General features: G+C 39.6%; 2 protein-coding genes across 3 annotated transcripts in view; one reads left to right on the top strand and one right to left on the bottom strand.

Annotated features, from left to right (window-relative positions):
- The window catches only part of LOC103460714 (protein FAM83G-like), a 23055-nt gene extending 7337 nt beyond the window's left edge, over positions 1-15718 (bottom strand). The window contains exons 1-4 of the mRNA XM_008402997.2: positions 14460-15718; positions 11674-11841; positions 10563-10687; positions 4378-5713 (exon numbers count right to left, since the gene is read on the bottom strand). Coding sequence (XP_008401219.1) covers positions 4378-5713; positions 10563-10687; positions 11674-11841; positions 14460-14951 — 2121 coding nt within the window. The 5' untranslated portion in view covers positions 14952-15718. The remainder of the gene's footprint in view (positions 1-4377; positions 5714-10562; positions 10688-11673; positions 11842-14459) is intronic.
- The window catches only part of slc5a10 (solute carrier family 5 member 10), a 49711-nt gene that overhangs the window by 11626 nt on the left and 20374 nt on the right, over positions 1-17711 (top strand). For both annotated transcript variants that reach the window (XM_008403000.1, XM_008403002.1), the window contains exon 7: positions 3393-3528. In XM_008403000.1, coding sequence (XP_008401222.1) covers positions 3393-3528 — 136 coding nt within the window. The remainder of the gene's footprint in view (positions 1-3392; positions 3529-17711) is intronic.

Genomic DNA, 17711 nt, shown 5'->3' on the forward strand with positions numbered 1-17711 from the left:
TGGGCTGAAGGAGGAAATACAGCTTTAYTTTGTAGCAATTCAAGAGCTACCAGCTTTTATTGCTTCGCAAAAAAAATTATTAGCACAGAAACTCTAAAGCACACAAAGAAGTAAGTATATATATTTTTTTATTTTTTATTTTATCATTACTTTTTTGTCATAGTACCCCCAAGAATTTAAAACTACTTTAACCCCTGGTCTGGACCAAAGTAATTGGAGTAAATTCAAAATTATTTCTCTCTCACCAAAGTCATGCAGTTTGTCATCTCTTGAACAGAGTAGAGGACACACCAATAATCTTATCAGACACAAACTGAAAATAAACTGCTAAGAACAGTTTCTATAAGTGTAAATGCAAGTACAAAAAAGAATAGGAAGCCAGTCACATTTTTATTTCATCTTTTTACCATGCTGCTCCACAAGCCAAACCATAATATGACGTGCAATAAAACTATGTCTATAGAGACACAATAACTCCCTTTGCTCACCTCTGTCACTGTTAGTGTCAAACATTGCCAAAATGACTGCTTACTAAAATCATTAATGTATATTGTGTAAAAATGGCTTATTTTTAACAGATACATTTAAAATATATATTTTAAAATGTGTCAGTTGCCTTAATTTTTAGGTGTCTAAGATGTCTAAATAAAAAAAAAAACTACAAAAAAAAAAATGGAGCAGCCATATCTATTAAAAATCTCCTAAACATGACAGAATAAATGTAGCCAGTAGGGCTGTATAATATCGATTTTGCGATATATATTGACATTTTCTTTCCTAGAAAAAAATCTATATCTATCCGCAAGTAACGTAACATCCAACTGTCACCTTGCTCACACACTGCTTGCTTCGCCGGGAGAGTGATTAGGTCATTGGGCTTAGAGCGATTCCTTCAAATGGTAAGTGAAGGTTAAAAAGGTATCAAACTATTCAGAGCAGGATACTTGGTGCACTTTATTTACTTTACAAATGCATGTAAGCTACAGTTTGTACTGTTTCAATTAAAAGAAACATGTTTTCTCGCCACTTCTTTGATTCAWTTTGTCCAGCTGTCGACTTTAAGTCTGTGTCYATGTCCAACCAGAGCCAGGTATTGTGTAGTTGGTGCTTTTAATCAGTTTTCAGTTCAATTAATTCAGTCCAACTCTATAACAGTCACAAAATGTCACCAAAAATCACTCTGTCCCTCTAAAATCTTTCAGAAAATAGCAATAGTGTATTGAATTGTATCGTTTGCTAAATATCGCAATATGTATTGTATCACGAGCTGAATATCGTGTATCGTATCGTGAGATTATTGTATCACTACAGCCCTCCTAGTAGCCAGTCATTTATGCTTTAGGTATTTACAAAAGTCACACAGATGATCTTTTTTTACTGAGTCTTTTGCTCCTGGGTGATACTCTGAGTTCAAAACTGTCTCACGTCTAAAAAAAAACCCATGAAAACCCCTCAAATCCTCTTATAACACAATCTAACACAGTGGTTCTTAACCTTTTTTGAGGTACCAAATCCCCCAGTTTCATATGCGCATTCACCGAACCCTTCTTACTCCTCCCCCCACCCCCGACCGACACACAAAATACTTTGCAGTATTCTGATTTAGTAATGTAATTATAGAATTTGGTAAAAACGGTGAGTTTTGCTGAAAGACACAAGCTCAAATCCATGCTGAGTGGATCTCCTTCAATCAGTGCTCCTCCGCAGCACTGATTGGCTAAGCAATGTAACGTGATCCTCTGCAGCAAGTGATGGCAAAGCGGGGCGTCATCACGACTTTACACAAGTGTGTCTTTACCTCCGAACCCCTGGGGTTGGATCGAACCCAGGTTAAGAACCACTGCTCTAACATTTTAACAAGCAGGAACATTTGCCAAGAACATAAAATTATTACAACAAGTGAAACTTTCTTTAATCTCATTGTAGATGTGTAAAGTGTAAATTATAAATTCTAATTTTAACTTCTTACATGATTATTACCAACCTCAGTAAAATGCGGAAAACATGTAATCTTTTAATGCATTGACAAAATCAGTAATAAACTTAAAGTAGTTTTCTAATCGTAACTTCAGGGACGTTTTCTAACTTCAGGGTATATTTTTTAATCCCTCCCTGTTCACTGTGGGGGAAAAAACTGCTGGAAAAGTGGGATTTTGACCCAGCATACTGACGTGAGGGTAAGTAAGAAAGGACAAATAGCAACAGCACATTTGCGCTGCCTGAGTCAAATGCTGATGTTTGCGTATCCATACATGGAGCAGGGGGTGAAGGTGGGATTGGGATTTCGGGGACACCCACCAGCTGGTGGGAGGTGTAAATTGACTCTCATTTGTCACAGTTTCCTGTTGCTTTTAATGGCTTGACCATTGTTCTGACAGTCGTTAGGGGCAAATGTAGGCAACTGGCGTGTTTCTTGTAGGCAGTTCAAGACTTAACACACATCTGCCTTATTTAAAGGACATGCTGCAGGATGACATAACAAAAGCCATTTGTAACCCATTTTTTCTTAAAGTGGGATTTTATTTCAAGTTGGATCTTTCAAATCATATTACTGAAAGACTAATTTGTTACATGTCTGTCATGGGGTGCCAATAGATTTATAGAATGCTGTTTATGAACTCTCTAATTGAATCTATGGTAGAGACCTGCAAAATCTCTTCTGAGATTGTCAACTTTGCCTGAGTCACTTTGTTTTCAAAAGTATTTACTTTTCTTTTTTTTTTAATTGATGGTGGGATATAAAAGGTATATTTCAATGAAATGTTGCAAAGTATAGTGTACATAAAGTAGCAATCAACAAATTCATCTGATATGAAGTGTTCATCAAATCAAGAGACCAACAGTTGATCACAAGAAAGATTGATTATGTTACTCACCTAAAGTTGAATAATTTTTTAAATTAAAATTATAAAGAAATTAATTCAACTGAGGTTATTTCTTTTGTCTCCTGTATTGCATTGCGGTGTAGAATTAGTTTTAACTTGTGTAGTGAGTGGAGAAAAAGGAAAATAAATGACACATAAAAAACAGAAATAATAAACTGAAATTCTTTGTTATTTTTACTTGACATATAGAATAAATTAACTATTGGTTCATTGAACTTATTATTTGTATGATTATTCTAAATTATATTTCTATGTACATTTCTGCAGTTGACCTATAAGTTAAAGTAGGCTTTATCAGAATTTTGTGTTAGTGTTTCAGACTTCTCTGTTTTCCCCCCCAAGTTTGAATGTCTGAATTGTTTCCAAAAAACACAGGTTTGCATTTTATTTCAAAGGTAGTTCACTGTATTTTGTTTTAATGGAGATTGCACCTTTTTTCACCCTATCTGTTCACTTAGTCTCTTGATCTAATAATTTGTTCCCGTTTTATTTCTGTTGAACATCCAGGTTATTGTACAACGATCCCTGTCAGCTAAAAACATGAGTCATGTGAAGGGAGCATCGATCTTTGCTGCTTATCTAAAGTTGCTGCCCTTCATCTTCATCATCCTGCCGGGTATGATTAGCCGAGCTCTCTATCCAGGTGCGCGCACACACACACACACACACACACACACACACACACACACACATACACACACACAGAACAACATGCTGGCACAGATTTTAATGAAGAAAACAAAGGTAAACATCCCACATTTATTCAGGTAGAAACTTGCTTTGCTATCAGAATTGAAATGAACTGATTTTGACATCAGTTTGTAAAAGAGGTTAACCCTAACCCTAACCCCAACCCTAACCCTAGCCTGTCAGTTCAGGCCAGGGGCCTATAGCCGCAGGCTCCAGAGCTACAGGCTCATAATTTTCTCAAAATGTATTAACCTGGATCAATAATTATGTCAGATAATAAATATTTTAATTATATAAACAATATATAGTCAGGCTGGTGTGAACAGTTGCTCTATTTTTATGCAACATCAGTATAGATATTTCCCACCAGATTGATCCTACTTGTTTTTGGAATGTTCTTTAATATCAGTTAGCTTATTTTCTTAGGTGGGCCGTCTGTTTTTCCACACTTTTTATATGTGGATGGAAAAGACTCTGCTGGCCTCATTTTACAAGAAACTTGTTTTCTTTGCAAAAGTTTAACTTTTATTTTTGAAATTATATTGCATATGGAGAGCAAAGAGTGAGAAATTACAAAAATAACTTGTAATTTAAATGTGTGAAATTATTATAACTGGAAATAAATCCATTTAATACATTATTTGTGTATTTATTTTCAGTTTTAATAAATTAATGGCATTTAAAGCTATCCAGAGTATATAAGATGATCATAGGTCATTTTAGTTCTCTTCTGTGACCAGCTCATTCTTTTAGCACCTCATACAGACTAGCACATGGGTAGAATTCTGTAGTGTGTGCTCACCTGTCCAAGGTGACGGTGTGGGGAAGCATGTTGCAGTCTGGGTAGTTGCTGGGACTGACAAATGAGGGAAGCGCCTCCCTCCGATTGGTGGGGTTCCCTCAGGTCCAGCATGCTCTGAGAGAAGCGAGCCATCATGTTGAGTCCGTCTCCGTGGGACGGTCCTCTGCCGGATCCAGTCTGCCCGCCGTTGATCAGCAGGTCACTGGCCTCCTGTTGAGGACAGTCATAGAACTCCTCCTCTGATGCCGTTGATACGCTTGAGGGGTCTTCGTTGACTGCTTGGTCACATATGACCTTAGTGCTGTCTTGGCTCCCCTCTTCATTGCTGCCCGAGTCTCTACCATTGTTCTTTGAAGTTAACTGGCTGCGGTTGGGCACCAGCTCCTTGTGAGCGTGCTCTGTATGCAGATTATCAACCTGATCCATTTTTATCAGCGTGACCTGAGCCTCACCAGGGTGCTCTGCCGAGGTGGGGTCTATGACTAACTGCAGCGTGCGGCGTTTGGGGACAGGAGGTCCTGCATGTGCCATAACTAGAGTTTTTTCAGCACTGTGTGTAGGTTGCGAATCAGCAGCAACTTTGGCTTGGGTTGGAGACTTTGGCAGTTGTGGTTTATGTTGTGGAGTTGTGGTTGGTTGCTGAGGGGAATCTGGAGATTCTGTTTGCTTGTTTTCTGCTGAAACTATGGCAGTAGGACCTTTAGGATTGCCATGTTTTTCCGTTTTTAGCTCTTTTTTGTCCTGATTTGAGGTGGATTCCTCAGCTGCCACTGGTTGAGTCAGTGGTGCACTGAAGCGTATAGCCTGACTAACCTCGAACCTTTCTGACCTCTGTAAGTGAACCTGATGCGCCCTCTTTTCATCTCTAATATTGATGAAGCCGATCACGTCACTCGGAGGGTCTGGCTCTGGCCAGGTGGGAAGATAGGGGATTAAGTTGGCTTTCTCCAGATTGACTAAGCCCGGATGTAACGGCGCCTCTTTCATAACTTCCTTAAGACGTCCTTTCATCACCTTCAGCCCAGCAATATTCTGGGAGTTTGATTCTTTTTTACTTGAGTTCTGGTCAGAGGAGGTGGGACTGGTATGATTTCCCGCTGCGACCAGTGCATATTTGGGATTGATGAGTTTCCTTGCGACAGAAGCCGGGACAGGAGCCGGCACTGCCTGAGGGAGTGGGTCAGGGATCGGCTCGTCCTTCAAGGAAACCTTGCTCAGCGACACTCCCCGGGATATGAGGTAGAGATCCCGGAACTGCAGGTCGAAGGTCTCCACTGCCTGCCCTGTGATGACGGTGATGAGGTTCCGGTCCAGACGGGACGAGGACCAGGTGAAACTGGAATAACACATAGATTAAAGCACAGGTGTCAAACTCCAGTCCTGGAGGGCCACTGCCCTGAAACTTTCAGATGTGCCTCTGCTGCACCACCTGAATAGAACAATTAGGTCATTAGCAAGGTGCTGGAGAACTGATCTACACAAGAAGGAGGTAATTAAGCCATTTCATTCCAGTGTTTTGTGCCTGTGGCACATCTAAAAACCGCAGGACTGAGGCCCTTGAGGACTGGAGTTTGACACCCCTGGATTAAAGGTCACAGCAATAACTGAACATGCTTCGGTCTGCAGATTCCTACACCGTGGGTCATAATGTAATGTAGTTTGTTTATTTGCTGAAGTCAAACATCGTCTAATTATGTTTTTATCAAATTACATAATTGTCTAGGATGAAATTTTCTAGAAGAATCAGTGGTGATGCAGAAGGCAGGAACGGCTCAGAACTAAACACTAAGGTTTCAGGGTTGGCATGCAGGAAGTTCCGGCTAATTTATTTAAATTGGCATCAGATGATAACGGGTGTAATGTATCATGCAGCAACAAGTCTGAAAGGAAAACATTGGATAGTGAAACCATTACACAGGGTGTAATGTCTCTGAAAGTGATTTGCTTGTACAGAGGTTTCACAATAACTGATGAATTTTACCGTTTTTGCCTTCTACTCCTTTATCATATTCTCAGGTCAACTGGGAGTCAAAAAAAAAAAAAGAGGACATGATGTGAAGTACTGACAGTTCTAACAAATCATTCACCATAGGCCTTACATAAGTATTCTTACTCCTTGGACATTTTCTTTTTTTATTTTATCTTTATTAATTCTCAAGGAAGTATCATTTACATGACCTTAGGGCTCTACATCACAAAACTAACTTCAACATTTGAAATAGGGTGGACAAGTAGACCAGGGTTTCCCCCAGAAAACTTGTTAAGCCCGGTGGTCGGGGCGTCAAGTCGGTCCACCGGCGGTCCACCGTGTTTTTGTATTAAAAGATGTTAAGTTGACAGGAAATGTAAAAGTACTACTGTGTAATTATATGTTATGGGAAAAGATCTCCAGTGAAATGCTATTTAAATCCACAATTAGTCTAAAAACAACAAATTTGCACTTCTGTTTAATCCAAATTAAGTCAGTGGCTCCATCAGGCCCCGAAGGGCTTCAGGGGCCCCATAAATGCTAATAATTTAAAACAGACCACAGATACATAAATGTAACGCTTGTTCATTGAGATTATTGTTAAATTTTATTCAATTGTTTAGGCATACATAAATTAAATTATTTTAAATTGTTTAACATTTTATATACAATATCTTGTATATAAACTTCAAAGAACAATATTCATAGTTAGATTGTTTTGTAACCGTAGCAACAATCTGATGATGTGAGTTTAATCTTTGAATTTACAAATACAAATGAGTAAACTGCGATAATAACTTATTGCTTTTTAGGCTGGCCAATTAAACTATTCCCTTCTCCCATTTTTCACTCAATCTAACACAGAACCTGTTAGAGGTGCTGATATTTTTTAGCAACAAAAGGGGCCCCTAAGTCAGATTCTGCTCCAGGCCTCATACAGCCTTGGACCGGCCCTGCATGATGAGGTAATCTGCTGCACTACGCAGAGATGCCCAACAAACGGGAGATTTCATTCAATGCTGCTAATGTGGCTTGAGTAGTTCTTCCATTTCGTGTCTTGAGTTTTTAATAAGCGTCACAGAAACTATTCTGGTTGGTCGAGTTTATGGGACGAGTTTCTCAGATCTCCGTGTGGCCGCGCATATTAACTCTAAGTAGACAACGCATTTGATATGGTTTGATGCATCGTGTAACCGGAAAAATAATAATAAAACAATATAAAATGAGCGTGATGCGTGACTCCGAGAAGAGCGCGAAAGCTCCTCAGCGGSCTGAACCTGCATGATGAGGTTAGCGCTGCTCGTTATCCACTAACGCTCCGGCCAACCGGGACCATAAACTTTACAGGGAAGACGGACACAGAGCCACAGGCTGGGCAGCGCGTTGAGATGGAAACACCGCATATAATTGTTCGTTCACAAAGATAAATCATTCTCACCGCTCCACTACGCGACCTCTGAATTCGCTACAAGTTATTCCTGCGGTTCACATTGAGCTGCGCAACCAGAGCTAACGCGGCGGGCTTTAAACTCTTACCCAGAGTTCTCCAAAGGATCAGAATTCCTCACAGTAGGTTGATGTAAATATCCATACAGGTCAGTCTGTGTCCAGTTTGAGTGAAAGGAGGCGCGCGAGCCGCGCTGAAGTAAAGCAGCGGCAGCGCGCGATTCAAAGCGCAGAGGCGCCAGCTGTGCGCTGATTGGTCCGCGCGCTGCTGGCTTTAAATGCATAAACTATAAACCTATCTATTAYAAACCTATCCTTTAGGAATAAATCTGTTCTGCTAGTGAAATGCTAAGAGATAAGGAGACGCTTGCAGCCCAGCTTTAAAAAAAAGAAAAAAAACGATTCGATTTTTTATTTTTTTTTCCTAGAAGCGTAAACAGCAACGCTTAGCTTGGCGGCGTGGCTAGTAAAGCATGGCGGGCCGCCAGGCTTATAATACACTGGGGGAAACACTAGACCATTGCATTATAATAGTCAAAACAAAAATGCAACCTGACTTCCCTGAGAAAAATTATAAAGCAAGGAGTAAAAGACGAAACAAAAGAAAATAAAAAATGAAGTTATAAGTGTAAAAAGCAAACCACAAAAAAAGAATACACCAACGAAAAACATAGTATAAAATAATTATGAAGTATGGCCATCATAGGAGAGTGGATTGTCAAGGAGATTTCATCAAGTTTGGTCTCTAAAAATAAAATCAGATCTTTTAGATCTTACATTGTCTACTCAAATCTACCACCACTGACAGAATTGTTCAGTCTTGTGATTGAGAGAGGCTGTTATTTTTTCCATTTTATACATGTTTAATGTTATATCGATTCAGTCGTCCAATGTTGGTTCTTTTGACATTTTCAAATATAACCCCCCCAAATTTCTAGGGATGCAGGGATCTGCTTTGTTTACTCCCAATACAGACATTTAGGCTGCTACCGATTAGTTACAGAAAAACAGCTGAATTGATTTTAAAAAAATGTTCAAACAGTTGAATGTACTGAATTACAAATGTATTTTAATGACACTGCACCAACACACCAACAGCTTCACAAGCTTGGTCAAACATGTAAAAACTCAACTTTAATTTATTCAGTCAGTGCAATTAGGAGTAGAACAGCCAATGTAAAATAAATAACACAGAAACTGAAACAGACAAAAATAATAGGTTGACTACCTTGGTCAAACATGTAAAAAATAAACTGCAACAGAATAGATCTGCTCTTATAGATCCGGGATATTGTTACCAATACCCGATCTGGAATTTTTTCCGATATTGGGACATCAGACTGATTCACCTATACAAACTCTACAATACAGTCCTTAATACAGTGCAGTCATCCTGTCCCATGAGCAGAAAGACACTCCCAAAGCATGATGCTTCCACCCCCAACATTCACATAGTGATGGTGTTTTTGGGATGGTACTCATCATTCTTCATCCTCCAAACAAAGTTCTATTTTGGTTTCGTCTGATCATATAACTTTCTCCCATGACTCCTCTGGATCATCCAAATGGTCATGGGCAAACTTCAGATGGGCCTGGACGTGTGCTGATTTAAGCAAGGGAACCTTCTGTGTCGTGTATGATTTTAAACCATGATGTCTTAGTGCACTACCCACAGAGGTGCCTGCTGTCTTCAGGACATTGACCAGCTCCTCTTGTGTAGTGATGGGCTGATTTCTTGTCTTTCTTAGGATCATTGATATGCAACAAGATGAGATCTTGAATGGAGGAGATTGACACTCATGTTTAGCTTCTTCCATTTTCTAATAATTGCTCTAACAGTTGATCTTTTTTCACCAACCTGCTTGCCAATTGCCCCGTAGCCTTGTCCAGCCTGGTGAAGGTCTGTCATTTAGTCTCTGGTGTCTTTGGACAGCTCTTTGGTCTTAGCCATGTTAGTGGCTGGAGTCTCACCGATTGTGTGAGGTGGACATGAATCCTTATGCAGCCTACGACCTCAAACAGGTGCTTCTAATTTAGAATAATAAGTGGACTGGAGGTGGACTGTTTAGAGGTGAGCCAACAGCTCTTCAAGGGCCAGTCTTTTTGCTGATTGGCAGCAGTAACAAACAAATTATTTTAAAAATCATAAATTGTGATTTCCAGATTCTTTTTTTTTCCAGATTGTGTCTCATAGTGGGCATGACCCTAAAATGAACATTTCAGACCCCTTCATGATTTCTAAATGGGAGAACTTGCAAAGTCACAGGGTGTTCAAATACTTATTTTCCTCACTGTATACATGAGGTATATTTGATCTTTCCGATATGATGCCCTCAAAGACGGGGCTAGGTTGTTTTGCATGGCTGAAAGGTTGCCATGGAAATAAAAGGATTTCTCAAACATGCATGAAAGAATTGACGCATCACTGCAGGTGTGTTTTTGAGGAGAGGATAACATTATAACATGATGTAAAGCTAAAAAAAAAGTTAAAGTATTTTATTTGTTGACATCATACTAGTTTTTCTCTGGATTTCACTAGCCTTTTGTGCTTGAATGATCAGGTCAGATTTAAAGTGGCTTGATTTCACTGAAAATGGTTGGGTATTGAAAATAGTATGTAAAAACACTGTTCAAACCTCAAGAAAATCTGACAAACCTTTAGTCTAAAAAAGTTAGACTTAAACAAAAGTCCTACAAGACAGTCTTGCAATACTTTAACACAGTATTATCAGTATGTTAGTGTCAAAGAAGTAACTCAAGGGCTGCTCACCTGTATGAGCCGGAGATGGCTCTGTCTCCATCCACAAGGAGAAACTTCTCGTTCAAGGAACCCCGCACCTTCTGTGCTGATCGTGTAAAGAATTCCAAGCCTCCACAGCAGCGTACTCGCAGATTCTACGCACGTACACACACACACACACACACACACACACACACACACACACACACACACACACACACACACACACACACACACACACGCATACATACAGTGTTAACACTATATAACTCTACAAGGTTTGGCATTCATTGCAGAAAGGCCTTTAATGCACAAAGGAAACATAATGGCAACAACAGACTGGAGAGCCTCAAAAGAAATCCTTTCCTTGTTGCTTAAGAGTCAGGTTTAATAACCTCCACATGATGCTGAGTGACTGTGCAGGTTAGAGCTTGGACTGTCGTGCTTCATTGACACACCCTGTAGTGTTTGTCTTGGGTTCTGTGATAAGGGTGTGGTTCCTGGCTGAGCAAGAGTTCTGTGTGAAATCTCTCAGTAGCAGCTAAAGAAAGGAGCTGGAAAAGCTCACAATAAAAAAAGGAAAGATAAGAGGGAAAAGTTAAGAGAGGAGATAAAGTTAAGAAAGCTGATAATGCTGTTTGAAAGTTAGAAGAGGAACAGAAAAAGAAACCTATAAGCAATGGCAAATTGAGTGTGTGTGTGGTTTATGTAATTGCCTGCAGCACAGACAGGAATGTATTCAGCATCTTCCTGGCCTCCAGTCTAAAAAAAAAAACTAAAAAAAAAAACGTAGAAAATTTCCGTGAAACGCTAAGCATTTTCTGTTAGTGCCTCAACCAGTTTAACTCAGAGGCAAACAATAACAAAGGGGTTAAGTGAATAACTGGCTGGTGCAAGTTAAATGCTTGCAGGCAAAAGCTTGCAATTCTAAATCAATAAAGAACTTTGATCTCTCATATTAGCGATGTACATCTAAAAGTGTGATCTTATTGATAAAAACAGTCATTTTCTTAAGAATATGTTCTCTGGGTGATCAAAACTTTTTTAATTATAATTATTTCCATTTACGTGACACCAGACTTGTCATCTAATCCAAGAAAAGCTCCTCATCAAAATAGTGTGTGTGTATGTGCATGCAGACCTTTAGGTGCCCCCGGTGCATATCAGCTCTGCCACACATGGAAAGAAAGCAGGGCACTGCAGCAATATCCAGAATGATGTACACAGGGATTTTACGCTTATAGGACGCGTCCAGAAGGTCTCGAAAGATATCCACATCTGTAAACACGTCCATCACCACAGCTATCACCTGCACACACGCACACACAGGCACACACAGGCACACACAGGCACACACACAGGAAACCAGAAGTTGTTAGTGTTTCCTATTCCAAGGGTGGGTTCAGTTTGTTCTACTGTTATCAACAATATTAAACCCATTAATCTACAGAGGAAGCTGGGCACTTTGGAGAATCTAACAATAAATTAAGAAAAAATGTATTCCAGTCCAGAAAGTATAGGTTTCGTCAGATGACTGTTGAAGACAAAAAATGTTTTGCAGAGAGGTGATAAAATGCTGCTCGACTGGACACTGTGTTCCTCTGCTGCACAAAAAAACAACAGTCCCATTGACTTAACCAAACTAGAAGCTTAAAACTGCACAGCTAGAAGATAATCAAGATGACTATAATTAATCTGCCAAAGATACTGCACTGCCTTTCTTAGATAAATTGGAAAATCAATCAATCAGTAGAACTTATGATTTTTGGACAGAGTCTAATTATTTTAATGGTTCTTGCTTCTTTTGTAGACTCAAGATTTATGAGTAGGAAAGGTAAAAGTGATGTACATTGTGCAGGCATGTGAACTCTTTCAGTGACGCAAGTGCATTTCTTTCCACTGACACTTCAAGCTCACACTTGTCTCAATAAAACACTGTAGGCGTGTCTAAGGGTGGCACATGGATGGGGCGAAGCAAAATTTATGAGACAGAAAATTAAATTGTGGCAGATGGTGAGATTTAAGCTGAAAAGTCAAAACAGGGTTTGCCAAGTGAGTGCAAACATGGCCACTGGTTCTACAAAGAGCAAATCAAATATGCTGTTCTGTCACTAAAAGAATTTACAGTCAAGCAGTACTTATTATAGTGATTAGCATCTAAGCACATTATTATTGTTATAAAATTATTTTTATTCATAATTAAGACCTCTAAACTTATTTTTCCACTGCAAGAGTCCAAACACACCAACACCCATCATGTGAAAGGGGAATTTATTTAAGGTTAGTGACTAGTACACAGGAAGCATCTTAAGTTATGGACACACCATTATACAAGGCATGTATAACATAGAAATGCTCTATAGTTCCCTAGTATATGGCTGAGCTGACACAGTAGACCAAACCAAACCAGCAGAGAATACAGCTCCAGACTTTCTCACTGACTGTGGGAAATGTCACACTAGACGTCAACGAGATTGGATTCTGTGTCTTTCCACTCTCCAGCCTGGGATTTTGATTTCCAAAATATACTTTGACGTAAAAAAATAAATACTTTGCCCACTAATCATCAAACACTACTTTCTCTCCTTCATCCATGAGTGGTCCAACATGAGCTTTGTGACAGCTTTATCTGTCCGTGTGTGTTGTCTGTGTTTGTGGTGACTCTTGAAGTCCTGACTCCAGCTACAGTCCGTTTCTTAAAGACTCTAAGATGAGTTTGACTCACAATTCTCTTAAGGCTGCGATTATTACTGTTGCTTGTGTGTCTGTCCAACTTTTTTTTCTCCACTAAACTTTTTATTGATATACCTGGATACAGCCTTCTGTGAAACGTTAGATTCTTTAGTGATTACATTTTTGGCATTTCGTCCTTATAAAGTTAAGTCAGCAGTCTTCTATCTTAACATAGCACTTGCTAAATAAATGATGAACATTTTTTTTAAAAAACATTAATCAGTTTATTAAGCTATAATGAACCAAGTTTAAGCTTAGCTTACTTTGACCAATGAGCCATAGAGTTTACAACCCTTTACAAGACTATCCTCAATTATTCATCATAGTATGCATCTCTAATCTTGATCTAATTTTAATAATCTCAAGACAATGTGCATCAAAGAAAATGTCATTTGATTAGCTTAAAGATAAAATGTACATAACGTTTAATGGGTTTAAAAATCATGATGCACAGTGTTTTATTGTTTCACAAGAAATATTAGCTCAGTGATTCTTGAGAATAGGGACAAAACTTTCCAACTCCATTGAAATTTGTCCCTAGTTTTTGTCGACACCGTCAGAAATGAAAAAATGTGAAAAAAAATCAGGGATTATTGGGGGGCATCAGAGCCAACTAGCCCAGTTAGCTCTGGTTAGCTTTTGTTATTCTTTAATTTTTTCTTCTGTTTTATTCCTAAGTTGTTTGTCACCACCTTCAGTTCTGTGTCAACTCCGTCATTCACCGTCAACTCCATCAGATTAACTTTTTGTTGTTTATTGTCTTAAATAATATTTATTTTGTTTCTTGAGAAGCATTTGTCTGTAAAACCGAGTAAAAATATCACTAATACGGTCATTAAAGAATTATTTTATATTTATTTTTTTCAGATGCTGATAAAGTTCTGGGTCAGGTCGACTAAAAATGTAATTTTATTTTTTAAATGTTGCAACAGGGAGCCTGCACCTTAGCATCTTTACATTTCCAAATCATTAGTTGTCATATTTGCATACATAAGGTTGAGAAATAATTTTTAAAACTGGGAAATTTTAAACCCTTTTTGTCCCTATTCTTAAGAATCACTATGCTGTATTTTGGGTCTCTAGCTATTCTGATTTAGCTCATGTGTATATTCTGTTTTTGGAGGGAAACTTCCATTATTATTACTTCCTACCAATAAAATCATTATTATTGCCATTTTCCTCCTCATCACCTACCTTCTGGGCTGATGCAATGCTCTTGCGAACCACCTCCTTGATGTGCGTGTGACCCTCAGTGGGAGGCTGCGTGTACACGGTCACGCGTGTGACCCCTCGGTATGAGATGGCTTCAGGCCAGCCAAGGTCCAACTCCGCCACCGAGGCTTCGGACCGGTCTGGCCAATATGCGAGAGACACATCCCCGTCTTCTGCTTCTTCCCCGGACCCTGGAGTCAAATTCCCCGGCCCTGGCGTCTCTGGCCTCTGGTGGTGTTCGTACCCGGGTCGGTACGCCTCCGCGGTGCGCGTGACACGCTCCAGCTCTCTTTCCGAGAGGAACTCCCGGACTTCGTGTTTCTGGATGTAGTCCGTGAACGCATCGCGGCCCTTGGTGATGAGAGCTTCGAGGGCCAGTCGTTGGTCCTCGCTGTAGAAAAACTCCGGTTTGCTCTCGCTAATGCGCCAGTTGACATGGTGGTCATCCAGACACTGGATCTGAGACAACGCCATGACCTCCCAGTTAAAATAAACAGATAAGCACTAAAACTAGTCTGACCCAGTTTCCTCTCGTCCGTCCGAGGGGTCAAGACTCAAATAAGTGCTATAAGTCATTACGGTTCACAGAGTACGAGTGATCCTAGATTTGCTCCAGTCTTTCTAAACAGATCCATTTAGTAGGATTTTAATAAGCCAACAGCAGCTATCAGCTTAACCCGGACCGCTCGGGTAACTGAGTCTCTCAGTCAGGTGTAGGCTGAACAAAGCTCTCCCTCCCAGAGCCACGCCTTTCACCTGAAAGGGGCCGGAGAACCCCGGCCGCGGCCCCGCTGCTCACAACGGCAGCTGCAGCGCTCAGCAGACAGATGTCCCGGTAGATGAGCTTGAACGTGTCTGTCCGTGAGTCAACGCGACGGTGAAAACACACGTCAGACACAGACAGAAGTTATTAATCCCCCGTAGCTAAAACTGCGTGACTCAGACTAACTGTTGCGCTGACGAGTCACATTTCCTCTTTGTTGTCGGAGCTCGGAGGTTTATGTCCAGGCAGCTGCTGGAGCCGTGAGCTCCATGAACGTCTCAGATGTCATGACTGTATCCGGGTTCACAGCAGTTCTTGTGTTCTAAACTTTTTATAAAAATCCTTAAAACTTTATCTAATTGATACAGGGAGTGTATCTTAATCATTGAATCCGGGAACGGAAGCTCGGCCCCGCGGGCAGAAAGGCGGAGTGTACGGCTCGGGAGTTGGTGAGAAAAGAGAAGCGCTAAACTCCACCCTCCTCCAAACCGGACGGAGAAAGAACTATGTGGGTTTTTTCTACCTCAAATCAGCGACGCTAACACAGCTGAGTGAAGCTGAATCCCACCCACGTCAAAAAATCCAGCAAATAGTCTTAGTGGTTAGTGCTCTGTTTGTACCGATGAAAGTTTGGTTTGTGCAGCTTTGCTTTCTGAGATATTAAAAGTTATTTTCTAGGTCATCAGAGTTCACCGTCCCCCCATGTTGCCCCAAAACAAACCAAAGTGGGCTACTTCGTTAGTGCAGGTTTGTGGCTAGAAGAACAGTTTCACACTGATTTTGAGTGAATGGGGCACATGGCTTGGAAACTATTGAAGAAAAAAAACGTACTTTTTAATATTACAATTATTAAAATATTGAGTATTACTTAAAAATTCACTAGAGAACAGTGCGTTTCATGTAACAGCATGAATTTTGTGTCAGCTAGTCACATGGCATTTAATCTATTTACATTTGTTTCTTAGGAGTGTTTGGTTCGGCAATTTGTTGACAGTTCCTAAGTGAACCTCCGAGCGCAGAGGAGGGAGCGGTAGAGAACGGCTGGCCATAATTAAGGTTCATAAATCGGATCAACCTTGAGCTAGGCGCCGCTCACTCCGCGGAGCGCGAATATTCAATATCCAACTTGAAAACAACTTCGCTGCGGTAGTTTTAACGGCACAAACCTGCACAAATAGAACTAACGAAGTAGCCCACTTTGGGTTTGTTTTGGAGCAAGATGGGGGGCTGGGTCAAAAATTATAACTTTTAATATCTCGAAAACGAAAGCTGCACAAACGAAAATCTTAACGGCACAAACTTGCACAAATAGAACTAACGAAGTAGCCCACTTTGGTTTGTTTTGGGGCAAAGTGGGTCCCAAAACGTTGCCCCAAAGCCAAGTCATCCTTTTTTTTAGGATGACCTAAAAATAAAAAAAAATCCTCATGTTTAACTGCACACACCTGCACAAGAGCACTAATCACTCAGATTATTGGCTGGGTTTTGTTGTTGTTGTTGTTGTTGTTGTTGTTGTTGTTGTTGTTGTTGTTTTACATGGGTCGGGTGTCAGCTTCACACAGCTCCTTAAGACAGCGTAACAGCGAACTCACAAGATTAACTGAGGAACGTTAATGAGAAGTATTAATGGATATGCTGCAGTGTTAGAATAGTTTAGCCTAATTGAGTCAACTGTCAACTCGTGAAAAGCAGTAAGTGCAGATTCCTCTCTAAAAGAAAATTGCTGAGTAGACTAGATGGCATAAGTTTAAAAGGTCTACTGTTTGTGTCTTGTGATAAAACATAGTAAAACATTTTTATATAAATTCGGTGTTTGGATCTAGATTTCTGGAACTTTAGGTATTAAATGTAAAAGTTCTTAGGGTTTTCCCAGGTGAAAAAATAGTGTAGTATAATTCAAACATACTTACATTTGTGAAAGTATACTAATTATTAAGTGTACTACCTATAAGTATATCTGAAGTATACTAAAAATATACTTGTACCAATTTCGAAATTAGTACTTTAAACACACTTAAACATAATTGTACCAAAATACACTTTTAATATATTAAATAAAAGTATACTTTAAGTGAACAAAATATGAATGAATATGTATGAATTTTTAAGTGCCTTAATAATCTTTTACTATTTATTAAAATTGCATAAGATAAAAAAAGGATAATCATGATGTAATTTTTAAGAAAATATCCAATCCATTTTCAGATGTGTGATGTAAAACCTTATAATCCACGGCATTAGCTCCAGTTCATATTCCAGACCAGATGGTGGCGGTATTGCACACTTTCATTTATTTAAAAAAAACTCCACAAAGAGAAGAAAAAACTTGAACAAAGGGAAGATAACAGACGCTGTTTAAATTAGTCATTTTTACTTGCATAATATTGCCGTAAAAGTAGAGAGGGCCTTGATAATAGTTACTAATTTTGGTAAAGTCAAGCTGGTGACGTCCTAATCCGAGTTAGACGACA

This window comes from Poecilia reticulata, unplaced genomic scaffold, assembly GCF_000633615.1.
Source record: "Poecilia reticulata strain Guanapo unplaced genomic scaffold, Guppy_female_1.0+MT scaffold_278, whole genome shotgun sequence".
Classification (NCBI taxonomy): Eukaryota; Metazoa; Chordata; class Actinopteri; order Cyprinodontiformes; family Poeciliidae; genus Poecilia; species Poecilia reticulata.